The sequence below is a fragment of the Notolepis coatsorum genome (assembly GCF_963971535.1).
Source record: "Notolepis coatsorum genome assembly, chromosome: 6".
NCBI lineage: Eukaryota > Metazoa > Chordata > Actinopteri > Aulopiformes > Paralepididae > Notolepis > Notolepis coatsorum.
In genome coordinates, this window is record NC_140170.1 from 64712413 (window position 1) to 64737998 (window position 25586).

The following is a 25586-nucleotide window of genomic DNA, read 5'->3' on the forward strand; positions in this document are numbered from 1 at the left end:
GCTCTACCTCCTGAGCCATTGTCACCCCCTATCAGTGTTGACAGTGTGACATACTGTGTCATACTATGACATACATATATCTGTCTGTACATACCTGCATATAATCCTTTTCTGTCAATACTATATCTATCTGTACATATCCCTTACCTACTCTTACTAGTTAGCTGCTGGCCAGTACGACAAAGCATATATTTACAGCTGAACCTCCATTAAGAATATTAATTCCAAAATCTCAGATATGAACGTGCGGTCCATCGGCGGACCGCAAATGACATCTGGTCATAAATCTATATTTTTCAGAGTGTTGTATAAAAGTTGCGATTTTAATTTCAAACGTATTCAAGTATTAACATCATGGACATGTCACAACAGCATGTAGAATGTATATTATCATCAATACGTTAGTTTAGCAATTAGATAGATTTAACTTTTCGATTTGGACAAGTCTATCCCCGATGGGCGACCATTTTGGATATTTTTAACCATGGGGATTGTAGTATTTTTGCGGCCATTTTGTAGCAGAGTTCCACAGATATGGTTCTGCGTTGAAAGTTTTTAAAACTACACTTCCTGGAGGATTTTATGGGGTTCAAGGTTCAGAGTTCTGTATGAATTATTTCAATAACTGTTAATATTTGGGATAATAAGATAACAAATAAGATAACAAAAGGTAACGTTTTTGACAAATATTGAAAGGCTTTCAAGTTTCTCTTCCCTATTGTTAACATGTAGGAACAATTAGATATGAAATTAGTTTCAAAACGGTTGCACTGTGGGGGGAAAAATAATACAGTAGATTTCATTATCTGTTCTCATGCACGTCTCATGCATGTTATTCACTGTCAAAGATGCAAAGAAAAATCATAATTCATATTCTCCTTTGTTTCATCACAATTTAAGCAAGCCTAGTAATAGACACAATATTACTGACACTGTGAATACATTCCCTGAGGTCCGTAGATGTCCCTATAGATACCAAGAATATGCAAATGGCCTTTGTAGAAGTGGAGCAATTTACCTAGGTATATATTTTAGGCGGATTTTCAGAAAATAGGCTCCGGGTGGAAGAGGTTAATAAGACAATAACAAAACAAAAAAACTGTGAGTTATGAGAAACCGTCTACTATGTTTACTACGAGCTACCGATATATTTAACACTTTGATCGCCATGGTTCAAATTCATAATTTACCATCCCTAGCCAGCTCTATTTGTCTATGGAGAAGTTCCCCTTCTTTGCAGGGCTATAACTTTTTTAATTCTATTGCTAAATTGCCATTATTATGGCCCATTCAATGTCCTATATGTATTGTTCAGGGTGTAGCAACGATATACTTTTTCATTCACATATTCATACTAAAATATGGTCTAAAGTATAAGTATGTTTTTATCGTTTTCTGCAGCTTTCTTCAGAACGTGATTTATAGCCCTAAATGCATTATATTGATGATCAAATACAGTTTGGTAGGAATCTGTGCGAGATAAAAAAAATGTCAACTGGATGTACTTCTAGAAGTTACTACGTATCATCTGATGATGACCGGATAGGCGAGGGGGCGTTTATAATTCCGTGGGCAGCGTTAGATGATTCATCCAGTGTGGGTCATATGGTCATCATAGCAGTTTATATGGAACACGTTAGAATATAACGCTGCAACTCACCGTGGCTTCCTCGCGCCGCTGGCAGATGAGCGTGGAACAGAATTTTTTCTATTATGGGATGGAGAAATGCCCGATCCATTTCCAGGTTGTATGATTGATTGATTGATTGAAAAGTTTATTAACAGATTGCAGAATGGGTACAGTACAGTACAGCTCAATACATACAATTGTTAAGGGGATGCAGACCAGAGAAAGACTTTCGACTTGTTTACATCAGGGTCCCCCATTTTCAATTCATCATAACATATATGACATACATGACATACAGATAGACAGTACTGCTACATCTATACATTTATGACATATCAGATTTGAAAATACAGTACTGTTTGTGATACAAAAGTGTCCAGAAAAGGAGTGTATATACATTTGGCATAGAAACTGTACATTGGAGGAGGTTGGTTGGGTGGGGTGGGGTTGGGTGGGTTGGGTGAGGGCTGTACATTGGAGGTGGGGGGGGGGGGGGGGGGGTTGGGAAGGGGACACACACACATTTTACACTGTACATTGGAATATTGACAAAGCCTTACTTGGTCATTTACTGTACAACTAGGTTAGGACATTTGTAGGGGCCAGTTTCGAATTGCAGTCTCACGTAGGTGTTTTTTGAGAGTGTTTTTGAAGGTGGGTAGTGATTCACATTCCTTTACAGCTTTAGGCAGGGCGTTCCACATTGATGTGGCATAATTGCGAAACGTGTTTAGTCCCTTGTTTGATCCGAATCTGGGTTTTACATGATTTGTGGAGCTCCCTCTGGTGTTGTGATCGTGGTATTCACTGACCTTTGGGAAGTATTTTGACATGTACATGGGTACCTTGGTCGCGTAGTGTATCTTGTAGACCAGGCCCATTGCAAGTTGCTGTACTCTGTTGTCTACTCTAAGCCATCCTAGGTTGTCAAAGTGGGCAGGGGTGAGGTGGGTTCTAGGAGTCAGGTCAAGTAGTAGTCTGACTAGCTTGTTTTGAGATGTTTGTAATTTGTTTTTTAGTGCCTTTGAGGTGCTTTGGTACCATGAGGTGCAAGCATAGTCGTAGTACCCTTGAATGAGTGCTCCTGCTAGAGTCTTCAGGGTATTCTTGTTTACCAGAGAGGAGATCCGGTACAAGAATCGCGTTCGTTGGTTGACTTTTTTTATTACATTGGATGCCATTTTGTCACAGGAAAGATTAGCCTCTAGGATGGAACCCAGGTAGGTAATTTCATCTTTCCTTGTGATAATATTGTCACCCACTGTAACCGAGAAGCCGTCGGTCTTGCTGAGTTTGTTATTTGAACCGAAGAGAATGGACTCTGTTTTGCCCATGTGTAATGATAGTTTGTTGTCGGCGAGCCATATGCAGATTTTGCCTAGTTCCGAGCTGAGGGCTTTTTCAACCTGTAACTTGTTCTTGTCAGAGACCAGCAGGGCTGAGTCGTCCGCAAACAGGAACAAGTTGCAGTCACAAGCTGACGACATGTCATTTGCATAAATTAGGAATAGTAGCGGTCCTAGTATGCTTCCTTGTGGAACACCACAGCTCACTGTGAGGGGGGGGGATAGTGTACCGTTTACTTCCACCATCTGTTCCCTCCCCTCCAGGTAGGATTGTATCCAGCTCACTGATAAACTATCAAAACCAATTGCTTTTAGCTTGTCAATCAGAATGGTGTGATTGACAGTGTCGAAGGCCTTTTGTAGGTCCAGCATGACCATGCCGCAGTATTTGCCCGCGTCCACCTCTTGTTTGATGTGGTCGTTCAAGTAGAGAAGGCATGTGTCAGTGGAGTGGGACGTATATATAATAGTATATACGTCCAAATCATGTTGTTTTTTCGAGTTATTTGCACCGATCGATGTTCACTGTGTCAAGACGGAGTCTCTCTAACGATAGCGAGTGCCCGGACGACATATGGATGAGCACTTCCGGTTCACGGGGTCATTTCCTGTTGGCGATCTGCCGATCGGCCACCAGATGGCGCTATTGAACCGCTAGAGAGTTGAGTGGAGCTTTGCAGTGTATCTCAGGGCTCCGGAGGGGAAATATGATTTCGATCACAGATTTTTGAAATATTGATATCAAAGACGAGTTACGGCGTCTTCGGCAGAATAAGCATGGCTAGGAATGACGTCTAAACACGTCATCGGCGACCATAGTGTTTTTAATAGCAAATCGAAAAGAACATGTTTTAAATTTATTTACACATACACACAAACACACACACACACACACACACACCCCAGTGTTCCCCCTATATGCATTCAGCAGCGCCACTGCTAACTAGACTATTAAAAGACAATTATAATACTTTTTTTTAAAGATTATAATATATATATATATATATATATATATATATATTTTTTTTTTTATCATTTCATTTGGGCTGTGGGGGTGCTTAATGTAAAAGACTGACCTGAGGAAACGGCTGCAGGGAGAAAGCACTGCAGTCTAGTCGATTTTGTGTTTTGAGCACAAAGTTCATCATAGATCTAGCCTCTTTATTTTGCTCTCAAAGTGCACCAGATTGATGCATTTAACTTTAAAATGTAAAACAAAAATAAGTTCCGGGGGGCATGCCCCGGGACCCCCCTAGAGGCACAGCACCGCTGCTGAATTTTTTCTTTTTTCAAGGGAAACACTGCACACACATGCACAGACAATGTAAATATTGCAAGAGTGTGCAAACATCACTGGTTAATAATAAATAGCATTAGTCTGCAACATTGTCACGTGACAGGCTGTACAGTAATGACCAAAGAAAAGCCACTGCAACCTCTGACTCTGGTGTGATCATGACATTTGGCAGAAGAAACCCTTATAGGATCCTTATATACTTATTTTTTATTCTTTTACATATAGGTCACTGATGATCAATGTTCTCACTCTCTTCAATGATCTCACTCTTGTCATTGATCTCACTTTCTTCAATGTTCTAAATCAAATTTCAAATCAAATGTATATTGTAAGGCCCGACAACACACGTTAATGTCCCCATGGGCCGGACACGTCTTCTTTAAACAAGTCAAGAAGAAAACATCACAATAAGTCAAGAACAAAACAAGAACACCATAAAGTCCAATTTTTTTTAAAATAAATGCAGAATAAATGCAACACTCCCAGACATACCCCACGCAAAGGTAAGGAAAAACTCACTAAAACCTAGCAATAGGAAAAAATGCGGAGGAGAGAAACCTTAGAAGGGCCATTCTTAGATGTTGGTGATAGTAGTGTTGCAGTAAAAACAGGCGAACAGTTGGTAAGCATGATGCACTCATATGTGTGGTGAAACACAGATAAGTGCATGCGATAGCAACTGAACATTTTGAAAGATTAAAGATAGAGCTGATAGCGATAGCAACTGAACATTTTGAAAGATTAAAGATAGAGCTGATAGCGATAGCAACTGAACATTTTGAAAGATTAAAGATAGAGCTGATAGCGATAGCAACTGAACATTTTGAAAGATTAAAGATAGAGCTGATAGCGGATCTATTTGAGGCAAAGGGGCGGCGCAGAGAGGGTCGCATCCCCCGGTCTTCATCACGGGACGTCCAACACTCCGGTTCTCACTCTCTTCAATGTTCTCACTCTCTTCAATGTTCTCACTCTCTTCAATGATCTCACTCTCTTCAATGTTCTCACTCTTCAATGTTCTCACTCTCTTCAATGTTCTCACTCTCTTCAATGTTCTCACTCTCTTCAATGTTCTCACTCTCTTCAATGTTCTCACTCTTCAATGTTCTCACTCTCTTCAATGTTCTCTCTCTCTTCAATGTTCTCACTCTCTTCAATGTTCTCACTCTCTTCAATGTTCTCACTCTCTTCAATTATCTCACTCTCTTCAATGTTCTCACTTTTCAATGTTCTCACTCTCTTCAATGTTCTCACTCTCTTCAATGTTCTCACTCTCTTCAATGATCTCACTCTCTTCAATGTTCTCTCTCTCTTCAATGATCTCACTCTCTTCAATGTTCTCACTCTCTTCAATGTTCTCACTCTCTTCAATGTTCTCACTCTCTTCAATGTACTCTCTTCAATTTTCTCACTCTCTTCAATGTTCTCACTCTTCAATGTTCTCACTCTCTTCAATGTTCTCACTCTCTTCAATGTTCTCACTCTCTTCAATTTTCTCACTCTCTTCAATGTTCTCACTCTCTTCAATGTACTCTCTTCAATTTTCTCACTCTCTTCAATGTTCTCTCTCTCTTCAATGTTCTCACTCTCTTCAATGTTCTCATTCTCTTCAATGATCTCACTCTCTTCAATGTTCTCACTCTCTTCAATGATCTCACTCTCTTCAATGTTCTCATTCTCTTCAATGTTCTCACTCTCTTCAATGTTCTCACTCTTCAATGTTCTCACTCTCTTCAATGTTCTCACTCTATTCAATGATCTCACTCTCTTCAATGTTCTCTCTCTCTTCAATGTTCTCACTCTCTTCAATGTTCTCACTCTCTTCAATGATCTCACTCTCTTCAATGTTCTCACTCTCTTCAATGTTCTCACTCTTCAATGTTCTCACTCTCTTCAATGTTCTCACTCTCTTCAATGTTCTCACTCTCTTCAATGTTCTCACTCTCTTCAATGTTCTCACTCTCTTCAATGTTCTCTCTCTCTTCAATGTTCTCATTCTCTTCAATGTTCTCACTCTCTTCAATGTTCTCACTCTTCAATGTTCTCTCTCTCTTCAATGTTCTCATTCTCTTCAATGTTCTCACTCTCTTCAATGTTCTCACTCTTCAATGTTCTCACTCTTCAATGTTCTCACTCTCTTCAATGTTCTCACTCTCTTCAATGTTCTCACTCTCTTCAATGTTCTCACTCTCTTCAATGTTCTCACTCTCTTCAATGTTCTCACTCTCTTCAATTATCTCACTCTCTTCAATGATCTCACTCTCTTCAATGTTCTCTCTCTCTTCAATGTTCTCACTCTCTTCAATGTTCTCACTCTTCAATGATCTCACTCTCTTCAATGTTCTCTCTCTCTTCAATGTTCTCACTCTCTTCAATGTCTTCTCTTCAATGTTCTCACTCTCTTCAATGATCTCACTCTCTTCAATGTTCTCACTCTCTTCAATGTCTTCTCTTCAATGTTCTCACTCTCTTCAATGATCTCACTCTCTTCAATGATCTCACTCTCTTCAATGTTCTCACTCTCTTCAATGTTCTCACTCTCTTCAATGTTCTCACTCTCTTCAATTATCTCACTCTCTTCAATGATCTCACTCTCTTCAATGTTCTCTCTCTCTTCAATGTTCTCACTCTCTTCAATGTTCTCACTCTTCAATGATCTCACTCTCTTCAATGTTCTCTCTCTCTTCAATGTTCTCACTCTCTTCAATGTCTTCTCTTCAATGTTCTCACTCTCTTCAATGATCTCACTCTCTTCAATGTTCTCACTCTCTTCAATGTCTTCTCTTCAATGTTCTCACTCTCTTCAATGATCTCACTCTTCAATGTTCTCACTCTCTTCAATGTTCTCACTCTCTTCAATGTTCTCACTCTCTTCAATGTTCTCACTCTCTTCAATGTTCTCACTCTCTTCAATTATCTCACTCTCTTCAATGATCTCACTCTCTTCAATGTTCTCTCTCTCTTCAATGTTCTCACTCTCTTCAATGTTCTCACTCTTCAATGATCTCACTCTCTTCAATGTTCTCTCTCTCTTCAATGTTCTCACTCTCTTCAATGTATTCTCTTCAATGTTCTCACTCTCTTCAATGATCTCACTCTCTTCAATGTTCTCACTCTCTTCAATGTCTTCTCTTCAATGTTCTCACTCTCTTCAATGATCTCACTCTCTTCAATGATCTCACTCTCTTCAATGTTCTCACTCTCTTCAATGTTCTCACTCTCTTCAATGTTCTCACTCTCTTCAATTATCTCACTCTCTTCAATGATCTCACTCTCTTCAATGTTCTCTCTCTCTTCAATGTTCTCACTCTCTTCAATGTTCTCACTCTTCAATGATCTCACTCTCTTCAATGTTCTCTCTCTCTTCAATGTTCTCACTCTCTTCAATGTCTTCTCTTCAATGTTCTCACTCTCTTCAATGATCTCACTCTCTTCAATGTTCTCACTCTCTTCAATGTCTTCTCTTCAATGTTCTCACTCTCTTCAATGATCTCACTCTCTTCAATGATCTCACTCTCTTCAATGTTCTCACTCTCTTCAATGTTTTCACTCCGCAGCTCTTCTCACTCTCTTCTCACCATGATGACTGGCCAAACACACTCTGTGTTACAAAGGGTCAGATTAAACCGAATATATATATTTACTGCTTGAGATCCCTTGTATAATATTTGTATATCGTTTGATAGCCCTTGTATATTCTTTGTATATATACACGGAATATCCCTTTACCTAGGTACAAACCAGACCATAATATTCGTTCTCCTATTGGACAGCGACCCCTAGGCGCCAACAGCCATACCCCCAATGGCGAGTTCAAAGCCACCGCCAAGGCATGTCTCAACATGTCCAGGTTTGCGCAGTAATACGAGACAGAACTGAGGTTGGCACTAGATAATTCACCTTACGTATAAATACGTCGCAGGTGGATACAGCAGTAGTTGAGTACCAAACGTTAAAGCCTTCACCACGAGTCAACGACCAAGTGAAGTGAGCAACTTTGCATCTAAATAGAGCACTTATAACATGTGCGAATAGGATAGTAAAAGTGTCAGAGTTTAGTGAAATAACGTCAAGTTCGACCTAGTTAATGTGAAGTATAGTGCACAGGAGAATCTACACCGGCGAATGCAGAGCCTTTTCCGGCTGGATTATATTGCTTTGGTACTGTGGCTGCTGGAGCAGAGAACCGTCTACCCCACTGCTGTGTGGGATCTACCCCTGTGAGGAGCACCATCGAGCCCGCCTCTAGGACCACAGAGGCTGGCTAGCTTTCATCCATGCTGTCGTGCATACTGGATTATAGCTGTTGCTTTTGTCTGCCGATCAAGGGAGTAATGTACCGCCTCCCGTAGCTGGAGCTTCTTTATTCCTCGTTGATCCAAACTTTGCATCCGAACATTCCTCTGCCCTGCTGGCTTACAACCGGAGGGAACCCCCCTAGTGTCTCCAGCTGACTACGAGTGTGCCTTATGTAATTCTTATGCTACAGGTGGCGTCAGTTATACCCATCTTACTATGCTCATGGACTTACGCTCTTGACCTACTTAAGTGTTCTTCGCCTTACAAGCGCAAGTATAATTCTCATTCTGTAACCTACCGTTGCTGCAATAATAATAAATCCCTCCAAATAGAACTTTAGGTGTCATTGTTGTATTCTTGTGTGGGTGTTCACCAGATATATCATGTACTGTATGGCCAGTAATTAAAGTACATAACTAAGTAGTGGTTTAATAATACCATACTCTCAATACAGTCAGGGAATTGTACCCCTCAGTTACACTCTGTAATTGGTCAATCATCATTTCAGTCTGCTGTGGCCACCATAGGCGGCCGGTGAGCCGAACATCAGGAGAGGCTAAAAATAAATGTTTCCCACAATGCCGTAACAATGAGTTATTTAGCATAAGGGGTTAAGTTAGGGGTTAAGTGTCTTGCTCAAGGACACTTCGACGCGCTACCCGGGGAGGAGACGGAATCGAACCGGGAACCTTCTGATTATCAGACGACCACTCTACAGTACCTCCTGAGCCACTGTCGCCCCCCCCCCCCCAAATATTCAGTATATATTAGTAATTTTTCCCTCATCAAATCATGTAAAGCTTTAGTGAAATATTTGTTGTATTACCGATTCTCCAGGCCATCAGGTTGCTCAATGTGGACTCACTGTAACATTAACTCCATTCTACATCCACATGCAGACACTCACTTCACACATTCACCTTAAACATTGATTGATTGATTGATTGATTGATTGATTGATTGATTGATTGATTGATTGATTGATTGATTGAAAACTTTATTAACAGATTGCAGAATGGGTACAATACAGTACAGCTCAATACACACAATTGTTAAGGGGATGCAGACCAGAGAAAGATTTTCGTCTTGTTTACATCAGGGTCCCCCATTTTCAATTCATAATGACATTAATGACATACGCAACATACAGATATGTATCTTGACATTTCTGACATACATGACATACAGGTATACAGTACTGTTACATTTGTGACATACAAGATATGCAAATATACAGTACTGTTAAACAGAGATCCTAACAGATAATATATACATACGAGGGGGAGGAAACTGTACATTAGGAAGAAGGGGTGGGTGGGTGGGAGGGGTAACATGCATTCACTTTAGACACTTTAAACACTTTTAAACTTAAATTACACCATATTTTATCTATTTATTCCTACAAAGTCGCACTACCTCTTCTACCTAATTTTTACATTTCGTTTTTTAGCATTTTGTACATTTTAGTTTTGCGTATTGTATATTTTGTATAGTGTTTGGTCTTTACTCTTTTACTCTACTGTTTTTACTGTATGAAGCACAATCTTAGGAGGGTCATTTTAATATACCTTATATGAGCCACTGGGGGCGACAGTGGCTCAGGAGGTAGAGCAGTCGTCTGGTAATCCGGAGGTTCCCAGTTCGATTCCCGCTCCTCCCAGGCAGCGTGTCGAAGTGTCCTTGAGCAAGACCCTTAACCCCTAACTGCTCCCGATGAGCAGGTCGGCACCTTGCATGGTCGCCTCCGCCGTCGGTGTGTGAATGTGTGAGTGAATGGGTAAAATGTGAGCAACAAATTGTAAAGTGCTTTGGATAAAAGCTGCTATATAAATGCACCATTTACCAATTCATTTATCTTGATGAATTGAAAATGGAGGACCCTTATGTAAACAAGACACAAGTATTTTTCTGGTCTTCATCCTCTTAGCAGTTGTTTGTATTGAGCTGTACTGTATTGTACCCATTCTGCAATCTGTGGATATCGTTATTAAGTTAAGTCGCAGTGGGAGTATAATAATAATAATAATAAGTATGACAGTTTTCAATATAAAGTTTTCAATCAATCAATCAAACCATTTACCAAATACAAGGTGTCGTCCCTCTGGAAGGAGCAGCTCTCATTGCCCCGCCCTCCCTAGGTTTCTTCCATTCCTTTTTCCCAGTTAAGGTTTTGTGGGAGTGTTCTTCCTCGTCTTCGCCGAGGGGCTCGAGGGTTCCGGGCGCTGCCTGTCACTTCTTCGTGACACCGGGCCTGTGGAGGCCTTGGAGTAAAGTCACTGTGATTAAGGGCTATACAAATAAACTCCACTGTAAGCTTCCTCCGTCAAACGTATAGCCCCCGAACTGACGTGCGGCTAATCCACCCTCATCCACCTCTTTCCCCACTGAACGTTACACGACAGGAGGACAGGACACAATGGAGCTGAATTAAACAGTGGATGAAGGAATAAAGCCACGATGTGACACAGATGCCATGAGTGTCCTGAAAGGGCGCCTTATAAATAAAATGCATTATTATTATTATTATTATTATTATTATTATTATTATTATTATTATTATTATTATTATTATTATTATTATTATTATTATTATTATGACGGATCAACAAAAGGGCTTGACATTATAGTACGATAATAATAATGATTACCTTTGGAAATAATAAGGAGCTATATGTTAACAAAACTTTGAACCTGCTACTCAAGTCACAGGCCTGACGCTTCAGCACAGGGGAACCACAAGTTAAATATTTCTTAGGCTACGTTCACACTGCAGACGAGAGTGGCCCGAATCTGATTTCTTTGCTCATTATGTGACTCAGATCTGATTCTTTCACAACAGTGTGAACAGCACAAATCACGTGGAACTTTTCAATTCTGATTTGGGGGTCACTTTCATATGTGGTCCTAAATCATATACAGGTCTGACCATTGCACTATATATAATAATGATTACACAACCATGTAAGACTTTCATCCTGCGGCCTTCCTGAATGCAACCTGTTTCACTGACTGCTGTTGCCCCATGTGTCCTGTAGGGGGAGCTGTTGAGCCCCTGTCGCTGTGCTGGCTCTGTGCGCTGCACCCACCAGCCTTGCCTTATCCGCTGGATCAGTGAGAGAGGGTCCTGGAGCTGTGAGCTCTGCTACTTCAAGTACCATGTCCTGGCCATCAGCACCAAGAACCCACTGCAGGTACATTGGTGTGTGTGTGAGAGAAGAGAGAGAGCGAGTTGAGTAGTAAGAATGTGAAAATATAGTAGAGTAGGAGGAGGGGGTGGTGGTGTGTGTGTGTGCATGCATATGTGTGTGTGTGTGTGTGTGTGTGTGTGTGTGTGTGTGTGTGTGTGTGTGTGTGTGTGTGTGTGTGTGTGTGTGTGTGTGTGTGTGTGTGTGTGTGTGTGTGTGCATGTATGCATGTATGTGTGCAGGTGCGTGTGTGTGCATGCATGTATATATGTGTGTGTGTGTGTATGCAGTGCACGCCTGTGTGTGTGCATGCATGTATATATGTGTGTGTGTGTGTATGCAGTGCACGCCTGTGTGTGTGCATGCATGTATATGTGTGTGTGTGTGTATGCAGTGCACGCCTGTGTGTGTGCATGCATGTATATGTGTGTGTGCATGGATGCATATGTGTGCAGGTGCGTGTGTGCATGCATGTATGTGTGTGTGTGTGTGTGTGTGTGTGTGTGTGTGTGTGTGTGTGTGTGTGTGTGTGTGTGTGTGTGTGTCTGTGTGTGTGTGTGCATCCATTATGCATAATCTCCCTCTCCCCCCTCCTCTCTCTCTGCACAGTGGCAGGCCATCTCTCTGACTGCTCTCCCCTCTCTCTCTGCACAGTGGCAGGCCATCTCTCTGACTGCTCTCCCCACTCTCTCTCTGCACAGTGGCAGGCCATCTCTCTGACTGCTCTCCCCTCTCCTCTCTCTGCACAGTGGCAGGCCATCTCTCTGACTGCTCTCCCCTCCTCTCTCTGCACAGTGGCAGGCCATCTCTCTGACTGCTCTCCCCCCTCTCTCTCTGCACAGTGGCAGGCCATCTCTCTGACTGCTCTCCCCCATCTCTCTGCACAGTGGCAGGCCATCTCTCTGACTGCTCTCCCCTCCTCTCTCTCTGCACAGTGGCAGGCCATCTCTCTGACTGCTCTCCCCCCTCTCTCTCTGCACAGTGGCAGGCCATCTCTCTGACTGCTCTCCCCTCCTTTCTCTCTGCACAGTGGCAGGCCATCTCTCTAACTGCTCTCCTCTCTCTCTCTCTCTGCACAGTGGCAGGCCATCTCTCTGACTGCTCTCCCTCTCTCTCTCTCTGCACAGTGGCAGACCATCTCTCTGACTGCTCTCCCCTCTCTCTCTCTGCACAGTGGCAGGCCATCTCTCTGACTGCTCTCCCCTCCTCTCTCTTTGCACAGTGGCAGGCCATCTCTCTGACTGCTCTCCCCTCTCTCTCTCTGCACAGTGGCAGGCCATCTCTCTGACTGCTCTCCCCCCCTCTCTCTGCACAGTGGCAGGCCATCTCTCTGACTGCTCTCCCCTCCTCTCTCTCTGCACAGTGGCAGGCCATCTCTCTGACTGCTCTCCCCCTCTCTCTCTCTGCACAGTGGCAGGCCATCTCTCTGACTGCTCTCCCTCTCTCTCTCTCTGCACAGTGGCAGGCCATCTCTCTGACTGCTCTCCCCTCCTCTCTCTGCACAGTGGCAGGCCATCTCTCTGACTGCTCTCCCTCTCTCTCTCTCTGCACAGTGGCAGGCCATCTCTCTGACTGCTCTCCCCTCCTCTCTCTGCACAGTGGCAGGCCATCTCTCTGACTGCTCTCCCCCTCTCTCTCTCTCTGCACAGTGGCAGGCCATCTCTCTGACTGCTCTCCCCTCCTCTCTCTCTGCACAGTGGCAGGCCATCTCTCTGACTGCTCTCCCTCTCTCTCTCTGCACAGTGGCAGGCCATCTCTCTGACTGCTCTCCCTCTCTCTCTCTGCACAGTGGCAGGCCATCTCTCTGACTGCTCTCCCCTCCTCTCTCTGCACAGTGGCAGGCCATCTCTCTGACTGCTCTCCCCCCTCTCTCTCTGCACAGTGGCAGACCATCTCTCTGACTGCTCTCCCCCCCTCTCTCTCTGCACAGTGGCAGACCATCTCTCTGACTGCTCTCCCTCTCTCTCTCTCTGCACAGTGGCAGGCCATGTCTCTGACTGCTCTCCCTCTCTCTCTCTGCACAGTGGCAGACCATCTCTCTGACTGCTCTCCCTCTCTCTCTCTCTGCACAGTGGCAGGCCATCTCTCTGACTGCTCTCCCTCTCTCTCTCTGCACAGTGGCAGGCCATCTCTCTGACTGCTCTCCCCTCCTCTCTCTGCACAGTGGCAGGCCATCTCTCTGACTGCTCTCCCCTCCTCTCTCTGCACAGTGGCAGACCATCTCTCTGACTGCTCTCCCTCTCTCTCTCTCTGCACAGTGGCAGGCCATCTCTCTGACTGCTCTCCCCTCCTCTCTCTGCACAGTGGCAGGCCATCTCTCTGACTGCTCTCCCTCTCTCTCTCTCTGCACAGTGGCAGACCATCTCTCTGACTGCTCTCCCCCCTCTCTCTCTGCACAGTGGCAGGCCATCTCTCTGACTGCTCTCCCCTCTCTCTCTCTCTGCACAGTGGCAGGCCATCTCTCTGACTGCTCTCCCCTCTCTCTCTGCACAGTGGCAGGCCATCTCTCTGACTGCTCTCCCCTCCTCTCTCTCTGCACAGTGGCAGGCCATCTCTCTGACTGCTCTCCCCTCCTCTCTCTCTGCACAGTGGCAGGCCATCTCTCTGACTGCTCTCCCCTCCTCTCTCTCTGCACAGTGGCAGGCCATCTCTCTGACTGCTCTCCCCTCCTCTCTCTCTGCACAGTGGCAGGCCATCTCTCTGACTGCTCTCCCTCCTCTCTCTCTGCACAGTGGCAGGCCATCTCTCTGACTGCTCTCCCCTCCTCTCTCTCTGCACAGTGGCAGGCCATCTCTCTGACTGCTCTCCCCTCTCTCTCTCTCTGCACAGTGGCAGGCCATCTCTCTGACTGCTCTCCCTCCTCTCTCTCTGCACAGTGGCAGGCCATCTCTCTGACTGCTCTCCCCTCCTCTCTCTCTGCACAGTGGCAGGCCATCTCTCTGACTGCTCTCCCCTCCTCTCTCTCTGCACAGTGGCAGGCCATCTCTCTGACTGCTCTCCCTCCTCTCTCTCTGCACAGTGGCAGGCCATCTCTCTGACTGCTCTCCCCTCCTCTCTCTCTGCACAGTGGCAGGCCATCTCTCTGACTGCTCTCCCCCTCTCTCTCTGCACAGTGGCAGGCCATCTCTCTGACTGCTCTCCCCTCTCTCTCTCTGCACAGTGGCAGGCCATCTCTCTGACTGCTCTCCCTCTCTCTCTCTCTGCACAGTGGCAGGCCATCTCTCTGACTGCTCTCCCCTCCTCTCTCTCTCTGCACAGTGGCAGGCCATCTCTCTGACTGCTCTCCCCCCCTCTCTCTCTGCACAGTGGCAGGCCATCTCTCTGACTGCTCTCCCCCCTCTCTCTCTGCACAGTGGCAGGCCATCTCTCTGACTGCTCTCCCCCCTCTCTCTCTGCACAGTGGCAGGCCATCTCTCTGACTGCTCTCCCCCCTCTCTCTCTGCACAGTGGCAGGCCATCTCTCTGACTGCTCTCCCCCCTCTCTCTCTGCACAGTGGCAGGCCATCTCTCTGACTGCTCTCCCCCTCCTCTCTCTCTGCACAGTGGCAGGCCATCTCTCTGACTGCTCTCCCCCCCTCTCTCTCTGCACAGTGGCAGGCCATCTCTCTGACTGCTCTCCCCTCCTCTCTCTCTGCACAGTGGCAGGCCATCTCTCTGACTGCTCTCCCCTCCTCTCTCTCTGCACAGTGGCAGGCCATCTCTCTGACTGCTCTCCCCTCCTCTCTCTCTGCACAGTGGCAGGCCATCTCTCTGACTGCTCTCCCCTCCTCTCTCTCTGCACAGTGGCAGGCCATCTCTCTGACTGCTCTCCCCTCCTCTCTCTCTGCACAGTGGCAGGCCATCTCTCTGACTGCTCTCCCCCTCTCTCTCTGCACAGTGGCAGGCCATCTCTCTGACTGCTCTCCCTCCTCTCTCTCTGCACAGTGGCAGGCCATCTCTCTGACTGCTCTCCCCTCCTCTCTCTCTGCACAGTGGCAGGCCATCTCTCTGACTGCTCTCTCCCTCCTCTCTCTCTGCACAGTGGCAGGCCATCTCTCTGACTGCTCTCCCCTCCTCTCTCTCTGCACAGTGGCAGGCCATCTCTCTGACTGCTCTCCCCTCCTCTCTCTCTGCACAGTGGCAGGCCATCTCTCTGACTGCTCTCCCTCTCTCTCTCTGCACAGTGGCAGGCCATCTCTCTGACTGCTCTCCCCTCCTCTCTCTCTGCACAGTGGCAGGCCATCTCTCTGACTGCTCTCCCCTCTCTCTCTCTCTGCACAGTGGCAGGCCATCTCTCTGACTGCTCTCCCCTCCTCTCTCTCTGCACAGTGGCAGGCCATCTCTCTGACTGCTCTCTCCCTCTCTCTCTCTCTGCACAGTGGCAGGCCATCTCTCTGACTGCTCTCCCCTCCTCTCTCTCTGCACAGTGGCAGGCCATCTCTCTGACTGCTCTCCCCTCCTCTCTCTCTGCACAGTGGCAGGCCATCTCTCTGACTGCTCTCCCTCCTCTCTCTCTGCACAGTGGCAGGCCATCTCTCTGACTGCTCTCCCCTCCTCTCTCTCTGCACAGTGGCAGGCCATCTCTCTGACTGCTCTCTCCCTCTCTCTCTCTCTGCACAGTGGCAGGCCATCTCTCTGACTGCTCTCCCTCTCTCTCTCTCTGCACAGTGGCAGGCCATCTCTCTGACTGCTCTCCCCTCCTCTCTCTCTGCACAGTGGCAGGCCATCTCTCTGACTGCTCTCCCTCCTCTCTCTCTGCACAGTGGCAGGCCATCTCTCTGACTGCTCTCCCCTCCTCTCTCTCTGCACAGTGGCAGGCCATCTCTCTGACTGCTCTCTCCCTCTCTCTCTCTCTGCACAGTGGCAGGCCATCTCTCTGACTGCTCTCCCCTCCTCTCTCTCTGCACAGTGGCAGGCCATCTCTCTGACTGCTCTCTCCCTCTCTCTCTCTCTGCACAGTGGCAGGCCATCTCTCTGACTGCTCTCCCCCTCTCTCTCTCTGCACAGTGGCAGGCCATCTCTCTGACTGCTCTCCCCCCTCTCTCTCTGCACAGTGGCAGGCCATCTCTCTGACTGCTCTCCCCTCTCTCTCTGCACAGTGGCAGGCCATCTCTCTGACTGCTCTCCCCTCCTCTCTCTCTGCACAGTGGCAGGCCATCTCTCTGACTGCTCTCCCCTCTCTCTCTCTCTGCACAGTGGCAGGCCATCTCTCTGACTGCTCTCCCTCTCTCTCTCTCTGCACAGTGGCAGGCCATCTCTCTGACTGCTCTCCCCCCCTCTCTCTGCACAGTGGCAGGCCATCTCTCTGACTGCTCTCCCCTCTCTCTCTCTCTGCACAGTGGCAGGCCATCTCTCTGACTGCTCTCCCCTCTCTCTCTCTCTGCACAGTGGCAGGCCATCTCTCTGACTGCTCTCCCCTCTCTCTCTCTCTGCACAGTGGCAGGCCATCTCTCTGACTGCTCTCCCTCCTCTCTCTCTGCACAGTGGCAGGCCATCTCTCTGACTGCTCTCCCCTCTCTCTCTCTGCACAGTGGCAGGCCATCTCTCTGACTGCTCTCTCCCTCTCTCTCTCTCTGCACAGTGGCAGGCCATCTCTCTGACTGCTCTCCCCTCCTCTCTCTCTCTGCACAGTGGCAGGCCATCTCTCTGACTGCTCTCCCCTCCTCTCTCTCTGCACAGTGGCAGGCCATCTCTCTGACTGCTCTCCCTCCTCTCTCTCTGCACAGTGGCAGGCCATCTCTCTGACTGCTCTCCCTCCTCTCTCTCTGCACAGTGGCAGGCCATCTCTCTGACTGCTCTCTCCCTCTCTCTCTCTCTGCACAGTGGCAGGCCATCTCTCTGACTGCTCTCCCCTCCTCTCTCTCTGCACAGTGGCAGGCCATCTCTCTGACTGCTCTCTCCCTCTCTCTCTCTCTGCACAGTGGCAGGCCATCTCTCTGACTGCTCTCTCCCTCTCTCTCTCTCTGCACAGTGGCAGGCCATCTCTCTGACTGCTCTCCCCCCCTCTCTCTGCACAGTGGCAGGCCATCTCTCTGACTGCTCTCCCCCCCTCTCTCTGCACAGTGGCAGACCATCTCTCTGACTGCTCTCCCCTCCTCTCTCTCTGCACAGTGGCAGGCCATCTCTCTGACTGCTCTCCCCTCTCTCTCTCTCTGCACAGTGGCAGGCCATCTCTCTGACTGCTCTCCCTCTCTCTCTCTCTGCACAGTGACAGGCCATCTCTCTGACTGCTCTCCCCCCCTCTCTCTGCACAGTGGCAGACCATCTCTCTGACTGCTCTCCCCTCTCTCTCTCTCTGCACAGTGGCAGGCCATCTCTCTGACTGCTCTCCCCTCTCTCTCTCTCTGCACAGTGGCAGGCCATCTCTCTGACTGCTCTCCCCTCTCTCTCTCTCTGCACAGTGGCAGGCCATCTCTCTGACTGCTCTCCTCTCCTCTCTCTCTGCACAGTGGCAGGCCATCTCTCTGACTGCTCTCCCCTCTCTCTCTCTGCACAGTGGCAGGCCATCTCTCTGACTGCTCTCCCCTCTCTCTCTCTCTGCACAGTGGCAGGCCATCTCTCTGACTGCTCTCCTCTCCTCTCTCTCTTTGCACAGTGGCAGGCCATCTCTCTGACTGCTCTCCCCTCTCTCTCTCTCTGCACAGTGGCAGGCCATCTCTCTGACTGCTCTCCCTCCTCTCTCTCTGCACAGTGGCAGGCCATCTCTCTGACTGCTCTCCCCTCCTCTCTCTCTGCACAGTGGCAGGCCATCTCTCTGACTGCTCTCCCCCCCTCTCTCTCTGCACAGTGGCAGGCCATCTCTCTGACTGCTCTCCTCTCCTCTCTCTCTGCACAGTGGCAGGCCATCTCTCTGACTGCTCTCCCTCCTCTCTCTCTGCACAGTGGCAGGCCATCTCTCTGACTGCTCTCCCCTCCTCTCTCTCTGCACAGTGGCAGGCCATCTCTCTGACTGCTCTCCCCTCCTCTCTCTGCACAGTGGCAGGCCATCTCTCTGACTGCTCTCCCCTCCTCTCTCTGCACAGTGGCAGGCCATCTCTCTGACTGCTCTCCCTCTCTCTCTCTCTGCACAGTGGCAGGCCATCTCTCTGACTGCTCTCCCCTCCTCTCTCTCTGCACAGTGGCAGGCCATCTCTCTGACTGCTCTCCCCCTCCTCTCTCTGCACAGTGGCAGGCCATCTCTCTGACTGCTCTCCCCTCCTCTCTCTCTGCACAGTGGCAGGCCATCTCTCTGACTGCTCTCCCCTCCTCTCTCTCTGCACAGTGGCAGGCCATCTCTCTGACTGCTCTCCCCTCCTCTCTCTCTGCACAGTGGCAGGCCATCTCTCTGACTGCTCTCCCCTCCTCTCTCTCTGCACAGTGGCAGGCCATCTCTCTGACTGCTCTCCCCTCCTCTCTCTCTGCACAGTGGCAGGCCATCTCTCTGACTGCTCTCCCCTCCTCTCTCTCTGCACAGTGGCAGGCCATCTCTCTGACTGCTCTCCCCTCCTCTCTCTCTGCACAGTGGCAGGCCATCTCTCTGACTGCTCTCCCCTCCTCTCTCTGCACGGTGGCAGGCCATCTCTCTGACTGCTCTCCCCTCCTCTCTCTGCACAGTGGCAGACCATCTCTCTGACTGCTCTCCCCTCTCTCTCTGCACAGTGGCAGGCCATCTCTCTGACTGCTCTCCCCTCCTCTCTCTGCACAGTGGCAGACCATCTCTCTGACTGCTCTCCCCTCCTCTCTCTGCACAGTGGCAGGCCATCTCTCTGACTGCTCTCCCCTCCTCTCTCTCTGCACAGTGGCAGGCCATCTCTCTGACTGCTCTCCCCCTCTCTCTCTGCACAGTGACAGGTCATCTCTCTGACTGCTCTCCCCCTCTCTCTCTGCACAGTGGCAGGCCATCTCTCTGACTGCTCTCCCCTCTCTCTCTCTCTGCACAGTGGCAGGCCATCTCTCTGACTGCTCTCCCCTCCTCTCTCTCTGCACAGTGGCAGGCCATCTCTCTGACTGCTCTCCCCTCCCTCTCTCTGCACAGTGGCAGGTCATCTCTCTGACTGCTCTCCCCTCTCTCTCTCTGCACAGTGGCAGGCCATCTCTCTGACTGCTCTCCCCTCTCTCTCTCTCTGCACAGTGGCAGGCCATCTCTCTGACTGCTCTCCCTCCTCTCTCTCTGCACAGTGGCAGGCCATCTCTCTGACTGCTCTCCCTCCTCTCTCTGCACAGTGGCAGGCCATCTCTCTGACTGCTCTCCCCCTCCTCTCTCTCTGCACAGTGGCAGGCCATCTCTCTGACTGCTCTCCCCCCTCTCTCTGCACAGTGGCAGGCCATCTCTCTGACTGCTCTCCCCCCCCTCTCTCTGCACAGTGGCAGGCCATCTCTCTGACTGCTCTCTCCTCTCTCTCTGCACAGTGGCAGGCCATCTCTCAGACTGCTCTCCCCTCCTCTCTCTCTGCACAGTGGCAGGCCATCTCTCTGACTGCTCTCCCCTCCTCTCTCTGCACAGTGGCAGGCCATCTCTCTGACTGCTCTCCCCTCCTCTCTCTCTGCACAGTGGCAGGCCATCTCTCTGACTGCTCTCCCTCTCTCTCTCTCTCTGCACAGTGGCAGGCCATCTCTCTGACTGCTCTCCCCTCCTCTCTCTCTGCACAGTGGCAGGCCATCTCTCTGACTGCTCTCCCCTCCTCTCTCTCTGCACAGTGGCAGGCCATCTCTCTGACTGCTCTCCCTCTCTCTCTCTCTGCACAGTGGCAGGCCATCTCTCTGATTGCTCTCCCCTCCTCTCTCTGCACAGTGGCAGGCCATCTCTCTGACTGCTCTCCCCTCCTCTCTCTCTGCACAGTGGCAGGCCATCTCTCTGACTGCTCTCCCCTCCTCTCTCGCTGCACAGTGGCAGGCCATCTCTCTGACTGCTCTCCCTCTCTCTCTCTCTGCACAGTGGCAGGCCATCTCTCTGACTGCTCTCCCCTCCTCTCTCTGCACAGTGGCAGGCCATCTCTCTGACTGCTCTCCCCTCCTCTCTCTCTGCACAGTGGCAGGCCATCTCTCTGACTGCTCTCCCCTCCTCTCTCTCTGCACAGTGGCAGGCCATCTCTCTGACTGCTCTCCCTCTCTCTCTCTCTCTGCACAGTGGCAGGCCATCTCTCTGACTGCTCTCCCCCTCTCTCTCTGCACAGTGGCAGGCCATCTCTCTGACTGCTCTCCCCCTCTCTCTCTCTGCACAGTGGCAGGCCATCTCTCTGACTGCTCTCCCCCTCTCTCTCTGCACAGTGGCAGGCCATCTCTCTGACTGCTCTCCCCTCCTCTCTCTCTGCACAGTGGCAGGCCATCTCTCTGACTGCTCTCCCCTCTCCTCTCTCTCTGCACAGTGGCAGGCCATCTCTCTGACTGCTCTCCCCCTCCTCTCTCTCTGCACAGTGGCAGGCCATCTCTCTGACTGCTCTCCCCTCCTCTCTCTCTGCACAGTGGCAGGCCATCTCTCTGACTGCTCTCCCCTCCTCTCTCTCTGCACAGTGGCAGGCCATCTCTCTGACTGCTCTCCTCTCTCTCTCTGCACAGTGGCAGGCCATCTCTCTGACTGCTCTCCCCTCCTCTCTCTCTGCACAGTGGCAGGCCATCTCTCTGACTGCTCTCCCCTCTCTCTCTGCACAGTGGCAGGCCATCTCTCTGCCTGCTCTCCCCTCCTCTCTCTGCACAGTGGCAGGCCATCTCTCTGACTGCTCTCCCCTCCTCTCTCTCTGCACAGTGGCAGGCCATCTCTCTGACTGCTCTCCCTCCTCTCTCTCTGCACAGTGGCAGGCCATCTCTCTGACTGCTCTCCCCCCCTCTCTCTCTGCACAGTGGCAGGCCATCTCTCTGACTGCTTTCCCCCCTCTCTCTCTGCACAGTGGCAGGCCATCTCTCTGACTGCTCTCCCTCTCTCTCTCTGCACAGTGGCAGGCCATCTCTCTGACTGCTCTCCCCCCTCTCTCTCTGCACAGTGGCAGGCCATCTCTCTGACTGCTCTCCCCTCCTCTCTCTCTGCACAGTGGCAGGCCATCTCTCTGACTGCTCTCCCCTCTCTCTCTGCACAGTGGCAGGCCATCTCTCTGACTGCTCTCCCTCTCTCTCTCTGCACAGTGGCAGGCCATCTCTCTGACTGCTCTCCCTCCTCTCTCTCTGCACAGTGGCAGGCCATCTCTCTGACTGCTCTCCCCTCCTCTCTCTGCACAGTGGCAGGCCATCTCTCTGACTGCTCTCCCCTCCTCTCTCTCTGCACAGTGGCAGGCCATCTCTCTGACTGATCTCCCCTCTCTCTCTGCACAGTGGCAGGCCATCTCTCTGACTGCTCTCCCTCTCTCTCTCTGCACAGTGGCAGGCCATCTCTCTGACTGCTCTCCCTCCTCTCTCTCTGCACAGTGGCAGGCCAACTCTCTGACTGCTCTCCCCTCCTCTCTCTGCACAGTGGCAGGCCATCTCTCTGACTGCTCTCCCCTCTCTCTCTCTCTCTCTCTGCACAGTGGCAGGCCATCTCTCTGACTGTTCTCCCCTCCTCTCTCTCTCTGCACAGTGGCAGGCCATCTCTCTGACTGCTCTCCCCCTCCTCTCTCTCTGTACAGTGGCAGGCCATCTCTCTGACTGATCTCCCCCCTCTCTCCGCACAGTGGCAGGCCATCTCTCTGACTGCTCTCCCCCCTCTCTCTGCACAGTGGCAGGCCATCTCTCTGACTGCTCTCCCCCTCCTCTCTCTCTGCACAGTGGCAGGCCATCTCTCTGACTGCTCTCCCCTCCTCTCTCTCTGCACAGTGGCAGGCCATCTCTCTGACTGCTCTCCCCCTCTCTCTCTGCACAGTGGCAGGCCATCTCTCTGACTGCTCTCCCCCTCCTCTCTCTCTGCACAGTGGCAGGCCATCTCTCTGACTGCTCTCCCCCCTCTCTCTGCACAGTGGCAGGCCATCTCTCTGACTGCTCTCCCCCCTCTCTCTCTGCACAGTGGCAGGCCATCTCTCTGACTGCTCTCCTCTCTCTCTCTCTGCACAGTGGCAGGCCATCTCTCTGACTGCTCTCCCCCCTCTCTCTCTGCACAGTGGCAGGCCATCTCTCTGACTGCTCTCCCCTCCTCTCTCTGCACAGTGGCAGGCCATCTCTCTGACTGCTCTCCCCTCCTCTCTCTCTGCACAGTGGCAGGCCATCTCTCTGACTGCTCTCCCCCTCTCTCTCTCTGCACAGTGGCAGGCCATCTCTCTGACTGCTCTCCCCTCCTCTCTCTGCACAGTGGCAGGCCATCTCTCTGACTGCTCTCCCCTCTCTCTCTCTCTGCACAGTGGCAGGCCATCTCTCTGACTGCTCTCCCCTCCTCTCTCTCTGCACAGTGGCAGGCCATCTCTCTGACTGCTCTCCCCTCCTCTCTCTCTGCACAGTGGCAGGCCATCTCTCTGACTGCTCTCCCCTCTCTCTCTCTGCACAGTGGCAGGCCATCTCTCTGACTGCTCTCCCCTCTCTCTCTCTCTGCACAGTGGCAGGCCATCTCTCTGACTGCTCTCCCTCCTCTCTCTCTGCACAGTGGCAGGCCATCTCTCTGACTGCTCTCCCTCCTCTCTCTGCACAGTGGCAGGCCATCTCTCTGACTGCTCTCCCCCTCCTCTCTCTCTGCACAGTGGCAGGCCATCTCTCTGACTGCTCTCCCCCCTCTCTCTGCACAGTGGCAGGCCATCTCTCTGACTGCTCTCCCCCCTCTCTCTGCACAGTGGCAGGCCATCTCTCTGACTGCTCTCCCTCCTCTCTCTCTGCACAGTGGCAGGCCATCTCTCTGACTGCTCTCCCCTCCTCTCTCTCTGCACAGTGGCAGGCCATCTCTCTGACTGCTCTCCCCTCCTCTCTCTGCACAGTGGCAGGCCATCTCTCTGACTGCTCTCCCCTCTCTCTCTCTGCACAGTGGCAGGCCATCTCTCTGACTGCTCTCCCCTCCTCTCTCTCTGCACAGTGGCAGGCCATCTCTCTGACTGCTCTCCCCTCCTCTCTCTCTGCACAGTGGCAGGCCATCTCTCTGACTGCTCTCCCCTCCTCTCTCTGCACAGTGGCAGGCCATCTCTCTGACTGCTCTCCCCTCCTCTCTCTCTGCACAGTGGCAGGCCATCTCTCTGACTGATCTCCCCTCTCTCTCTGCACAGTGGCAGGCCATCTCTCTGACTGCTCTCCCTCTCTCTCTCTCTGCACAGTGGCAGGCCATCTCTCTGACTGCTCTCCCTCCTCTCTCTCTGCACAGTGGCAGGCCATCTCTCTGACTGCTCTCCCCTCCTCTCTCTGCACAGTGGCAGGCCATCTCTCTGACTGCTCTCCCCTCTCTCTCTCTCTCTGCACAGTGGCAGGCCATCTCTCTGACTGTTCTCCCCTCCTCTCTCTCTCTGCACAAGTGGCAGGCCATCTCTCTGACTGCTCTCCCCCTCCTCTCTCTCTGTACAGTGGCAGGCCATCTCTCTGACTGATCTCCCCCCTCTCTCTGCACAGTGGCAGGCCATCTCTCTGACTGCTCTCCCCCCTCTCTCTGCACAGTGGCAGGCCATCTCTCTGACTGCTCTCCCCCTCCTCTCTCTCTGCACAGTGGCAGGCCATCTCTCTGACTGCTCTCCCCTCCTCCCCTCCTCTCTCTCTGCGACAGTGGCAGGCCATCTCTCTGACTGCTCTCCCCTCCTCTCTCTCTGCACAGTGGCAGGCCATCTCTCTGACTGCTCTCCCCTCCTCTCTCTCTGCACAGTGGCAGGCCATCTCTCTGACTGCTCTCCCCCTCTCTCTCTGCACAGTGCAGGCCATCTCTCTGACTGCTCTCCCCCTCTCTCTCTGCACAGTGGCAGGCCATCTCTCTGACTGCTCTCCCTCTCTCTCTCTCTGCACAGTGGCAGGCCATCTCTCTGACTGCTCTCCCCTCCTCTCTCTCTGCACAGTGGCAGGCCATCTCTCTGACTGCTCTCCCCTCTCTCTCTCTCTGCACAGTGGCAGGCCATCTCTCTGACTGCTCTCTCCCCTCCTCTCTCTCTGCACAGTGGCAGGCCATCTCTCTGACTGCTCTCCCCCTCTCTCTCTCTGCACAGTGGCAGGCCATCTCTCTGACTGCTCTCCCCTCCTCTCTCTCTGCACAGTGGCAGGCCATCTCTCTGACTGCTCTCCCCTCCTCTCTCTCTGGCACAGTGGCAGGCCATCTCTCTGACTGCTCTCCCCTCTCTCTCTCTGCACAGTGGCAGGCCATCTCTCTGACTGCTCTCCCCTCCTCTCTCTGCACAGTGGCAGGCCATCTCTCTGACTGCTCTCCCCTCCTCTCTCTCTGCACAGTGGCAGGCCATCTCTCTGACTGCTCTCCCCTCTCTCTCTCTCTGCACAGTGGCAGGCCATCTCTCTGACTGCTCTCCCCTCCTCTCTCTCTGCACAGTGGCAGGCCATCTCTCTGACTGCTCTCCCCTCCTCTCTCTCTGCACAGTGGCAGGCCATCTCTCTGACTGCTCTCCCCCTCCTCTCTCTCTGCACAGTGGCAGGCCATCTCTCTGACTGCTCTCCCCCTCCTCTCTCTCTGCACAGTGGCAGGCCATCTCTCTGACTGCTCTCTCCCCCTCTCTCTCTGCACAGTGGCAGGCCATCTCTCTGACTGCTCTCCCTCCTCTCTCCTCTGCACAGTGGCAGGCCATCTCTCTGACTGCTCTCCCCTCCTCTCTCTCTGCACAGTGGCAGGCCATCTCTCTGACTGCTCTCCCCCTCCTCTCTCTCTGCACAGTGGCAGGCCATCTCTCTGACTGCTCTCCCCTCCTCTCTCTCTGCACAGTGGCAGGCCATCTCTCTGACTGCTCTCCCCTCTCTCTCTCTGCACAGTGGCAGGCCATCTCTCTGACTGCTCTCCCCCTCTCTCT

The 25586-nt window shown here is 50.8% G+C and overlaps 1 protein-coding gene across 1 annotated transcript in view; it reads left to right on the top strand.

Annotated features, from left to right (window-relative positions):
• The window catches only part of LOC311230480 (E3 ubiquitin-protein ligase MARCHF9-like), a gene marked incomplete at both ends in the record, with an annotated part of 69534 nt that overhangs the window by 37369 nt on the left and 6579 nt on the right, over window positions 1-25586 (top strand). The window contains one exon of the mRNA XM_084316772.1: window positions 11608-11763. Within this exon, the coding sequence (XP_084172898.1) occupies window positions 11608-11763 (156 nt within the window). The remainder of the gene's footprint in view (window positions 1-11607; window positions 11764-25586) is intronic.